The 12,605-nt window shown below is 42.6% G+C and overlaps 1 protein-coding gene across 1 annotated transcript; it reads right to left on the bottom strand.

Moving 5' to 3' along the window:
* Nucleotides 1-8,038: 8,038 nt before the first annotated feature.
* On the bottom strand, nt 8,039-10,704 carry LOC136527284 (ESCRT-related protein CHMP1-like). The gene is made up of 2 exons (XM_066519949.1): nt 9,887-10,704; nt 8,039-8,232 (listed from the first exon to the last, which is right to left on the bottom strand). The coding sequence occupies exon 1, from the start codon at nt 10,529-10,531 to the stop codon at nt 9,917-9,919; it is 615 nt and encodes a 204-aa protein (XP_066376046.1). The 5' UTR covers nt 10,532-10,704; the 3' UTR covers nt 8,039-8,232; nt 9,887-9,916.
* Nucleotides 10,705-12,605: the final 1,901 nt, after the last annotated feature.

Genomic DNA, 12,605 nt, shown 5'->3' with positions numbered 1-12,605 from the left:
CGGCGAGAAGGCCTCGGCGAGAGGGCCTCGGCGGGGCGAATCGAAGAATCGGCCTCGGCGAGAATCGGCCTCGGCGAGAAGGCCTCAGCGAGAGGGCCTCGGCGGGGCAAATCGGAGAATCAGCCTCGGCGAGAAGGCCAGGGCCTCGGCGGGGCAAATCGGCGAATCGGCCTCGACGAGAGAGCCTCGGCGAGAATCGGCCTCGGCGAGAGGGCCTCGGCGGGGCGAATCGGAGAATCGGTTGAGGCCCCGTGGTTGTCCTTCGGCTTTGATATTTGTAAGGTCTAAGCAATCTTTTCGGTTCTTGCTTAGGGTATCCCTTTTTATGGTATCCGACAACATGTCTCATATAGTTTATAAAACCTCATGAGAGATATGTCACATTTGTGAACAATGTCATTACCACTTTGTCATATAAAGAAATGATCAATATAAAAGTTGTAGATCTTGATGAGTTATTCAACTTTGGTATTTATCACTTTTTCAGCTGAAATCATTTAGGGTACCAAAATCTTGTCTGAAGTTGCATTTTTTTTAAATTCAAAATTTAAATTGCTCAAACTTTTCATATGTATATATTGACAAAACCAACAAAATAAATTGATAGAGAATGATTTTAGAAAATTTTAGGAAAAAAATCATCAAATTTGGAGTTAGTACGAGGAAGAAAAACTAGTTACAAAGTTGACCCACAGATTAAAAAAAAGAAATCACACTGTTTACTATAATCATGTAAGATCATCTAGAACAGTATGATTTCTCTTTTTAATCTGTGGGTAAACTTTGTAACTAGTTGTTCTCCCTCATACTAACTCCAAATGTGATGGTTTTTTTTCCTAAAAATTTCTAAAATCATGCTTCAGCATTTAAGTTTGATCAAACTTGGATGTGACAATGTTTTACACATTATAAAATTTGAAATTTGAAATTTGACAAGTTTAAACCAAATTTTAAAACCCTAAATGATTTCAGATGTAAAAGTGATAAATACAAAAGTTGTTAAAATCATCAAGATATACAACTTTTATTTTGGTCATCTTGTCATTTGACAAAATTTGAACCTTTCAATTTTGAAATTTTGAAAAACGACAAGTTCGAACCAAAATTTGAGACCCAAATTGATTTCAACATAAAAAGTGATGAATACCAAAGTTGTTCAACTCATTAATATTTACAACTTTTATTTTAGTCATCTTATCATTTGACAAAATTTGAACCTTTCAAATTTGAAATTTTGAAAAACGACAAGTTCGAACCAAAATTTGAGACCCAAATTGATTTCAACATAAAAAGTGATGAATACCAAAGTTGTTCAACTCATGAATATCTACAACTTTTATTTTGGTCATTTCTTCATTTGAAAAAATTTTAGCACACATTGTTCACTAATCTTACACATGTCTCATATAGTTTATAAAACCTTATGAGAGATGTATCACATTTGTGAACAATGTCATTACCAATTTGTCATATGAAGAAATGACCAATACAAAAGTTGTAGATCTTGATGAGTTATTCAACTTTGGTATTTATCACTTTTTCAGCTAAAATCATTTGGGGTACCAAAATCTTGTCTGAAGTTGTATTTTTTTTAAATTCAAAATTTAAATTGCTCAAACTTTTCATATGTATATATTGACAAAACCAACAAAATAAATTGATAGAGAATGATTTTAGAAAATTTTAGGAAAAAATCATCAGATTTGGAGTTAGTATGAGGAAGAAAAACTAGTTACAAAGTTGACCCACAGATTAAAAAAAAATCACACTGTTCACTGTGATCATGTAAGGATCATCTAGAACAGTATGATTTCTCTTTTTAATCTGTGGGTAAACTTTGTAACTAGTTATTCTCCCTCATACTAACTCCAAATGTGATGGTTTTTTTTTCTAAAAATTTCTAAAATCATGCTTCAGCATTTAAGTTTGATCAAACTTGGATGTGACAATGTTTTACACATTTTAAAATTTGAAATTTAAAATTTAACAAGTTCAAACCAAATTTGAAAACCCTAAATGATTTCAGATGTAAAAGTTTTGAATACAAAAGTTGTTCAACTCATCAATATCTACAACTTTTATTTTGGTTGTCTTATCATTTGATTAAATTTGAACCTTTCAAATTTTGAAATTTGAAAAAAGACAAATGGGCACTGCAGGGGCGGCTGGTGATTGAGCCGCCCCTACAGATCAACCCCAACTGTAGGGGCGGCTCAGGTTACCAGCCGCCCCTACAGTGCCATCTGTAGGGCAGCTGGACTGTTGGGGCCTGAGGACGGCCACTGTAGGGGCGTCCCCCAAACCCAGTCGCCCCTACCGTAAAAATGCCCCCGTTCCTAGTGTAAGAATCTGGCGTAGTGGAGACTTCCATATCGACATTGTGGGGTCATTGGAAATGTCAGGTGAACCATGGACTTATGACCTCATGATGAACCATCAGCACACAAAAGGAGTTGTTGGGTTGGTCCATGGCGGGATGGGTTCACTCTTTTGCTCTATCCCTGACCCCCCCCCCCCCCCCCCCCCCCCCACCCCAGGCTAGAAGGCAGTACAACTGTATAAACAACAAATCAATGAAAACTTTCATCAAACTGTGATATTTTCCAACCATTTTGGCAAGAAATTTGGGGACCATCAATTGTTGAAGTTTAGAGATGACACATTTTCATTTAGCTATATTTTGCAAATGGAAATAGATTTAGGGATGTTAAAAGATGAGAGCATAATTACTTTTCCTATTTACATCTAAGTTTATAATAAACAATAAGAAATACACTAGAGTAAATCTAAAACCCCATAATAACATTCTTCACCTCTAATCCATGTCGTCGTCGATTGCCTAGTTCTTTTATGTTGGAGCTCAGCGACACCAAAAGCGTCGGAGCATCATCCTCAATGGCGGACCTTGGAGATGTCACGTGATCTAACGACACAAGATTTTTTTTTGTGCCATTAAAAAATATTTTCCCCCTTCATGAATCAACTAAATATGAACTACATGGAGAGAGAGCTACAATGTTGTGGTGCTAAAGAAAAGGTAAATAGACGCTTGTATAAATGGATAACATTATTTTAATTTGAAAGCAGGAAGGAGCAAGTTAGCCGTGGTCCCCGTGGATCAAATCAAAAGGGATTAATTAACATATGGGACAGTCCAAAATTTGAGTATTGGGCAGAGGAAAACTAACTAGACGTGGTAGTATAAACGAAGTCTAAACAACATATTTTGATAGATGTTTTTATGCGAGTCATTTAGCAAAGGCTCGTATAAGGTGAGGGTCTGTCTACGAAATAAATGGAAGTTGCCAAGACTCCACTTCTCGCAATAGAAAATAGGAGAGCCTCAACTATAGTTCAGATACTACACATTTTCGTTTAACTATGATTTGATTTGGTAAACTCGGGGAGAGGTTCAATCGAGATGAACTTCGAAGGCAGGAGCCTGCGTCAACATTTTCCGAGAAAAACACACACCTCACTAACTGTGCTCATTTTCGAATTTGGGCTGGGAGCTAACGTGACCGGACAGCCCACGAGTGGTGCGCAGTCGAAGCATTCCCCGCAGCAGCAGCAGCAGCAGCTCAACCACACTGCCCCATTTCGCCGCCTCCTTTAGTCCCACCTCGGGAAACCAACAAAAGGTAACGCAGCTTAAAGGTTCGGTCCTCACTCCTCACCTCGCCGAGGTCAGCAGCGCGAGCTTGTAACCCGAGCGGGGGCTTTGGGTGATGTGGACGTTGCTGGTATGGCTCTAGGCCTGGGCAGAGAGTGCTGTTGCTGGGCCCGCCCGTTCCAAGTTGGTAGTGGATTGCTGGGGCTTGTGCGAAAGCCGGGCCTCACAGTTCCTAGAGTGGCAGGCACAGCGTTAGGCTGGTTTCACAGAGCAGCGACAACTGCCCGCTTCCAACGGTGGAAAGTTAACGGGCCGCTGCACCCTTGGCCCATAACAGGCTCCCAGCCTACTACAACGGACCATCACCTTTTTCATTTTTTTATTCAAAAAATTCCCATTTCTTACCGGAGCTTCTGTCCCCCGTGGGGCTACATTTCATCGCGACGCAAAGTAATACAAGTACCCTTTTTTATTCAATAATATTCTCTCAGGATATAATTTTCTTCCAGATGACTGTCATTATTAACTTTTTCATGTTTCCCATGCTATTAGATTTTTGTCAAGTATATCAGCAGTTTTCATGCTGCATACAAAGTTGGGCGAAATTTATTCAAGTATCAAAAAAAAATGTACAGTGCCCGTGTGCTCAAAGCGTAAATTCTGTGTGCAGTTTGAAACCCACTGAGCAGTTATTTTCAAATCTCTTTTTATTGGGTAGGCTAGAGTTGAAACTCACCAAGCAGCTATTTTCAGTTCAAGTAAGTTAGGGTAGGCTAGAGTTAAAATCTACCAAGAGCCCCATTCAATAGCTGTTTTTCAAGTACTCCTATTTAAACATAGATCTCTATGTATATCACAAGCATTTAAATCTCTTTTTATTGTCTCCCCTATGTCAATTTCGGTCTTCCTCTATCTCCCATCATATTATTAGCTTGGCTTAGGACTCCACAATGCACTGGTGTCTCTGGAGATCTCCTTTAGACATGGTCAAACCACATAAATCGATATTGGACAAGCTTTTCTTCAATTGGTGCTACCTCTAGGCGATCACGTTGTGTGACCACAAATCTATCGCAACATACGTATTTCTGCAACACTCAGTTGTTGAACATGTCGAATCTTTGTAGGTCAACATTTTGCTCCATACAACAAAACCGGTATAATAGCAAGTCTATAGAACTTGCCTTTTAGTTTTTGCGGTACCCTCTTATCACAGATAATGCCAGAAGCTTGTCGTCACTTGATCCGCCATGCTTTGATTCTATGGCTAACGTCCGCATCAATATCTCTATCCCTCTGTAGCATTGATTCCATATACCGAAAGGTATCCTTCTTAGGCACTACTTGACCTTTCAAACTCACATCTCCCTCCTCCTGTACAACTCCGCCAAAGTCGCATCTCATGTATTCGGTTTTAGTCTTGCTCAATCTAAAACCTTTAGACTCAAGGGTCTGCCGTCATAACTCTAGTTTTCTATTTACTTCTGCCTGACTTTCGTCCACTAACACTACATCATTAGCGAACAACATACACCAAGGGATATCCCCTTATATGTTCCTAATAACCTCATCCATTATCAAGGCAAAGAGATACGGACTTAAGGCTGACCCTTGATTAAGTCCAATTTTAATCGAGAAGTAATCTGTGTTACCATCGTTTGTTCGAACACTAGTCACAATATTATTGTACATGTCCTTGATGAGGGTCACGTACTTTGATGGGACTTTATGTTCGTCCAAAGACCACAACATAATATTTTTTGGTATCTTGTCATAAGCCTTCTCCAAATCAATGAAAATCAAGTGGAGATTCTTCTTCTGCTCTCTAAACCGCTCCATAACATGTCTTATTAAGAAGATTGCTTCTATGGTTGACCTTCTGGGCATGAAACTAAATTGGTTTGTTGATATCTGTGTCGTTCCTCGTAGGCGCTGCTCGATGAATCTCTCCCATAACTTTATAGTGTTGCTCATCAACTTAATTCCCCGATAATTAGTACAACTTTGGATATCTCCCTTGTTCTTGTAGATTGGTACCAATATGCTTCTTTTCCACTCCTCAGGCATCTTATTCGATCGAAAGATATTGTTGAACATCATGGTTAGCCATACTATAGCTATATCCCCAAACAACTTCACAACTTGATTAGGATACCATCAGGGTCCATCGCTCTGACCTTCGATTCTTTAATCCTCTGTACAAAGCGTCTGTTAGTGTCATCAAACGAGTCGTCCAGCTGAATGATGGTGTTCTCGTTCTCACCATTGAACAATTTATCAAAATACTCTTACCATCTATGTCTGATCTTATCCTCCTTCACCAAGAGCTGCTCCCTCTCATCATTTATGCACTTGACTTGGTTGAAGTCCCTTGTCTTCCTATCGCGAGCCCTAGCCATCTTATAAATGTCCTTCTCTCCTTCTTTCGTACTCAAACATCGGTAAAGGTCCTCATAGGCCCGCCCCTTTGCCTCACTCACCACTCGTTTTGCAGTCTTCATTGCCACCTTGTACCTCTCTATGTTGTTTGTACACCTGTCATGATACAAACGCTTATAGCACTCCTTTTCCTTAATAGCCTTTTGCACATCTTCATTCCATCACCAAGTGTCTTTTGAGTCGCATCTGCTCCTTTTGGTCACTCCAAGCACCTCTAAAGCAACCTTCCGAACGCATGTTGCCATCTTCTCTCACATGTTGTTTGCATCGCCTTCATCATTTCAAGGGCCCTCTTCAATGACCTTTTCCTTAAAGACCTTTGATGCCCCCCTTCTAATTTCCACCACTTCGTTCTAGCAACCCTAGCTTGTTTGTTCCCACGAGCATGCATCAGAAAGCGGAAGTCAGCCACCACCAGCTTTTATTGAGCGACCACACATTCTTTAGGTATCACCTTACAGTCCACGCGTATTTGTTTATTCCTCCTTGTAAGGGCAAAATCGATTTGACTAGAGTACTAGCCGCTACTAAAGGTCACTAAATGGGATTGTCTTACGGAAAAAAGTGTTAGCTATCATCAGATCAAAAGCTATGACAAAGTCTATGACTTCATCTCCCTCCTGGTTCCTACTACCATATCTGAAACCCCCATGAACTGCCTCGAAACCTGCACTTGATGTACCTACATGGTCATTAAGATCACCTCCTATAAAGAGCTTCTCGCTACTAGGGACAGCTCTAACCAAGCGATCTAAGTCTTCCCAGAAAAGCCGCTTAGCACTCTCATCATGGCCTAATTGGGGGCATACGCACTAATTACATTTAAGACCATATCACTAATGACAAGTTTAATTAAGATAATCCTATTCCCTTGCCGTCTCACCTCCACTACACCATCCTTAAGGCTCTTATCAATCAAAACTCGTACTCTATTTTTAACTCCGCCTATGGTGAAACGCCTTTGATGTCCCAACATAATAGATCCCAAGGAGGAGGGTTATGTTAGGCTCGACGAGCCAATGTAAAAATTTAACCACTTTAATGAGATGAATGTATATTCTTTATGTTAAAGATTTTTTTCCAATCCTAATTTCCTAAACTCAGTGCAAAGCAAACAGACTGAATTTGTTGATGACAATTAGATCTTATGGCAACAGAGTCAACGGTAGGGCAAACTGATGCCAAGCATACGAGATGTGGGCTGCCCAGGGCTTGTTCGGCTGGCTTATTCGCTGGCTGGGCCACTCAGGGGGCACTGTTGATATGAACAGTATTTTTCTATAAAGAGCTTCTCGCTACTAGGGACAGCTCTAACCAAGTGATCTAAGTCTTCCCAGAAAAGCCGCTTAGCACTCTCATCATGGCCTAATTGGGGGCATACGCACTAATTACATTTAAGACCATATCACTAATGACAAGTTTAACTAAGATAATCCTATTCCCTTGCCGTCTCACCTCCACTACACCATCCTTAAGGCTCTTATCAATCAAAACTCGTACTCTATTTTTAACTCCGCCTATGGTGAAACGCCTTTGATGTCCCAACATAATAGATCCCAAGGAGGAGGGTTATGTTAGGCTCGACGAGCCAATGTAAAAATTTAACCACTTTAATGAGATGAATGTATATTCTTTATGTTAAAGATTTTTTTCCAATCCTAATTTCCTAAACTCAGTGCAAAGCAAACAGACTGAATTTGTTGATGACAATTAGATCTTATGGCAACAGAGTCAACGGTAGGGCAAACTGATGCCAAGCATACGAGATGTGGGCTGCCCAGGGCTTGTTCGGCTGGCTTATTCGCTGGCTGGGCCACTCAGGGGGCACTGTTGATATGAACAGTATTTTTCTATAAAGAGAACAGTATTTTTCAGCTAGAAAAGTATTTTTCTCTCACAGCAATCCTCACCCCAATCCAACCAATATTTTGGCTTATTCAAGCCGCCTGCCGAACAAGCCCCCAGACAGCAACAGAGAATCACATATGTTCGCAATCGCGCAAATTATGGATTTTATAGTACAATATGACAGCAAAGTTTCCATCAAGTCCACAGACCCCACATGGCAATGCCAACACACGCCTTCAAGCATAACAGTATTTACGAATCTACCAAACATGAGTAGCAGTCCACAGGACACTGGGTAATTGCGGCTCAACAGCATAAAGCATGAATCGCATCTGCAAAAGAGCAGACACCCACATTAGCATACAGAAGTTTGGTTCCATAAGTCAAAAGCATTTCTAAACATATAGAAGCTGAGTCAAGAAATCAGAGGAAGAGGTCATCCAGCCTCCAATAGTTTACCAAACAGAAGTTGCAGGACATTTGCTGAGGATTTATGACTTGCTATAAACAGAAAAGGTTAACAGAATTAGCTCAAAAGTATGAATTTGAGCCAATACTGCTTATATGCAAGACAAAACCACTAGCAGTGTACAAAATGCAATGTGTGCTTGAGAAATATTCTTGTACACCTGAGTATACAATATAACTAGCAATGCATAAACATTGGGGGCACCTCTGTCAAATAGGAAAGCAGGAGTTTTTTAGTGTCAAATAGAAAAATTTCTCTAACAGAGGCACACTACTTTATCACACACTGCAACAGGCTCTGCTTATTCTGTGAACGTGCTATAGATTAAAAAAAAAAGGGCGTACCCAGTGCAGAGAGCTCCCGCTCTGTGCGGGGTCTGGGGAAGGGTGTCAGTGGCAAGCCTTACCCTCGCCTGTGCAATGCGAGGAGACCGCGACTCGAACCCGGGACCTTCCGGTCACAGGCGGTAAGACTCTACCGCTTGAACGTGCTATAGATTGATTAATAATATTATGGTAATGGTATAGAGTCAATTTCGTACCAACCTTAACTTTGTGATGCAAACAATAACCTTTTACAGCAAAGAGAAACCATTATCTTTAACACATTTTCTTTGATTCAACACAGTGAGACTAGTCACGTGACAGTTCTCTATTTAATTTTACTACATCTCTACCGAGCTTCATCTCATACTTGTTCATGCCTATATGGTTCAACAAAGTCAGAACCGTGTAACAGCACCATCAACAGTACTGCTGCAAGTTCAAGAAGCTTTATGCATTTACACTATTGTTCCCACAATATTTTCCGAAGACACACTTAGGCTTTAGCTGGCAGTTGGCACTAGCAACTAACAGAACAGTAAGATGAATGTGGAAGAACACAATAGGCGTTCATGTGGTCAGCTCACTAAGACAAACAGAGCTTGGATATTACCAGGCACAATCACATATGTGCATGGTCCTCAGTGTCATAACTCACAAATATATTAATATGACAAGTGCTTTTCATAACATAGCCTTAACACATGAATGCCACTTTTTCGAGATGCTACCTAGAGAAATTTCCATCTATGGCAGTATCAGGTTCGGTTATAATACTGCAAGTCTGTAAATCACCACTTAACCTCCATGAGAGTGGTTTTAGAGAGTGCTATACTGCTTTAACAATGTACAGACAATAATCTCATTAACACTAACTCTAGCAGTTGTAAGGTTATTTATAAATGCAAGATATAAGAAAAGAGCCCACTATATATTTTGTTCTCTTTAGTTGTGAAAGATTGAAGAGAAGGTGCGCCATTATTTGCTAAAGCCATCTGCCCTAGAGTACAACTCAAACTCTAAAAAGCTTGGTTCGACAGATAGTAGATATACATACAAAACCACCTTCACTTGCAATTGGGCACAATGCTATCAAGCAACACAATCATGGTAGCAGTTCTTCAACAGTATTCAAAGGCTACCGCAGCAGAGCATAGGTTAAGTGCGCGAGGGCTAGGATGAATCTATCATCACCTGAAAAGGCTGAAAGCCTGAAAGGCCCTCTCAGCCGCGGGCCTTAAGCTCGGCGAGGCGGCGAGAGAGGTCATCCTCGTCGACCTTCTCCTTATCCTTGGCGGCAGGGATGGCGTGGGCGGCGGCCTGTGGCAGACCGACGGAGACCTCGAGCCCGTAGTCGTCGGCGACCTGCTGCATGAGGCTGTTGACCTCGGTCTCGGGCGTGGAGAGGGAGGTGGAGCCGGCCATGGCGCCCTCCATGAACTCGGCCTGGACCTCCATATTGACGAACTGGCGCTCGAAGTTGTCCATGGTCTCGGACATCTTCTGGAGGTTCCCGGTGCCGAGCGCGGAGTCGAGCGACTTGACGATGGACTGCATGGACTTGCCGATGACCTGCATCTTGGCCTGCGTGTCGAGGCGGGCGACGACGGCGTCGAGGCGGGAGGCGAGGCGGAGGTAGTTCATGTGCTCGGTGCGCTTGCGGATGGCGTTCTCGGCGTAGATGCGGGCGCCGTCCATGTTCCCCTTCTCGATCGCCTTCTTGACCTTGAGCTTCTGCTCCTTCTCCTCCTTCTCGCACTTGCGCGCCTGCCGCTGCAGCGACTTGGAGGTGAACTTGAGGTCGAAGATCTGGTTCATCAGCTTCTCTGGGTTCCCCATGGTCGCCGGCGAGCGGGGCTCGCTGGGGCTGGGATGGATCTGGGATTCGGCTAGGGTTTGTGTGAGATTAGGAGGAGATCGAGGAGGGGGATTTGTGAAGGCTCGTGGAGGCGAGGAGGGGAACGAATGGGGATTTTTTGACGACGAGCGATCGGGTTGTGGGGTCGATTCGATTTTGATCTGGGCGAAGACGACCACGCGGTTTAGGGGCAACACGGTCATCACATCGATACGTGCGTGGAGCGTTAAATATAGAGGAAAAAAAACTAATTGTATAGTTTGGATGAAAATTGCGAGACGAACGTTTTGAGCCTAATTAGTCTATAACTGAACACTAATTGTCAAATAAAAACGAAAGTACTATAGTAGCCAAATTCTCAAAATTCGCTAACTAAACACGCACTAAGGCTTTGTTTAGATTGCAATTTTTTGCAATCTGGACACTGTAGCACGTTTCGTTTGTATTTGACAAACTTTATCCGATCATGGACTAAATAGGCTCAAAAGATTCGTCTCGTGATTTACAACCAAACTGTACAATTAGTTATTTTTTTATCTACATTTAATGCTCCATGCATGCGTCCAAAAATTGATGTGACGAAGAGAGAGTGAAAAAACTTGAAATTTGGAGATGATCTAAACAAGGCCTAAGCAACGATGTTGTTTGGGGAGGACGCCCGTGCGGTGGGTGCGTGTGGCGGGCTGGCGGCCCTGGCCGTAGTCCGTAGATGGTGTGCTGCGTGGTATAAGCATTTAGATAGAAATCACTTCATATGACTGTTTGGTCAGCTCGTAAGATTTGTAACTGAATTTAAATTAGAAGAAATCAGGCATTAGGTATTTTTTGCAATGATAATGATATGATTAAGATGTCCAGACGGATGGACGCCTCCCACCGCTCACTCCCACAACACTTGTGCCCCTCTCTATTCTTCTCCCTTCGTGTCCTGGCCCACACCCGTCGACACGGCCATAGATGCTTCCCTAACCGACGGAGGCTCCTTCCACCACCCCCGCGGCATCCTCCTCTCCCACCCCTGCGTCCTTATCCATCGGGAGCGTCCAACGCCCGTGGACCCAGTGGCCCTTTCTCCCATCCTGGCGAGATCTAAGCAAGCCGTTGACCCCTCTCCTACCCCGGCTGGCGGTGCTCTCCTTAGATGAAAGGTCCTTGTTTGGTTTTGTTAATTGAGTGACAACCTAGGTGGACTAATTGTGTTTATGTGAGATACACATGTGATTAGTCCATAAGTACATGTGTGTTAGCAACATATGCCGTGAAGGTGAAAATGGTTTGGAGATGTTGCAAAGCTCACACATGTGATGATGAAGGAGCTTATTGCACATGAGACAAGACATTGAGTCATGTGATCAAGGTGGAAAAGATCAAGACAAGACTTGGCTTGATGGACCGGTTGCAAGCGTGAAGGGCAAGTCGGAGGCTTTGGAGCGATGGACCACGTGGCGGTAAGCTTGAGCAAGACTTGGCGCTGATGGACGAAGGCAACGGTAAAAAGCAAGTGAAGTCAAGATCGATGAACCAATATGATCACGTGATGATATGAAGTGGATCATATCATTGTTGATCATGTTGGTACATGTGTTGCATCGATATTGGAGGAGATGGAATAAAATGCGCAAGGCAAAGGTATAACCTAGGGCATTTCATTTCACCGGTCATAGGTGTGTAGAGAAGTTGATGACCGGGTTTAGGATAGATGGCCGTACTATCAAGAGGAGAAAACTTGTTTGCATATCGGTCATCTAGTGCCACTCGAGTGATCTAACTTTGCATCGTCGCTAGGATCGAGTGGCGTGGCAAGTTGAGTGGCTAACATCCTTTGTGAAATGATTGTGAAAAGCTAACACACATACACATGGTGGTGTTGGCACATTTACAAAGGAGATGAAGTTGGAGTTGATATGATCAACTTGGAGAAGAAAAGGAGGGAGTCGCGCTGGTCAGAGAGTTACCGGACGCGTCCAGTATGGTGACCGGACACGTTCGGTATTAACTAGCGACTCAGCGACCGGACGCGTCCGGTCACCACACCGGACATGTCCGGTGTGAATC

Source organism: Miscanthus floridulus, chromosome 19, assembly GCF_019320115.1.
Source record: "Miscanthus floridulus cultivar M001 chromosome 19, ASM1932011v1, whole genome shotgun sequence".
Lineage (NCBI taxonomy): Eukaryota > Viridiplantae > Streptophyta > Magnoliopsida > Poales > Poaceae > Miscanthus > Miscanthus floridulus.
The sequence above is the reverse complement of the archived record's forward strand: the minus strand, read 5'-3'. Positions and strand labels throughout refer to the sequence as shown.

Bases quoted from the DNA above. Each gene is read 5' to 3' on its own strand.
- LOC136527284 (XM_066519949.1), bottom strand. From the start codon at position 10,531: ATGGGGAACCCAGAGAAGCTGATGAACCAGATCTTCGACCTCAAGTTC.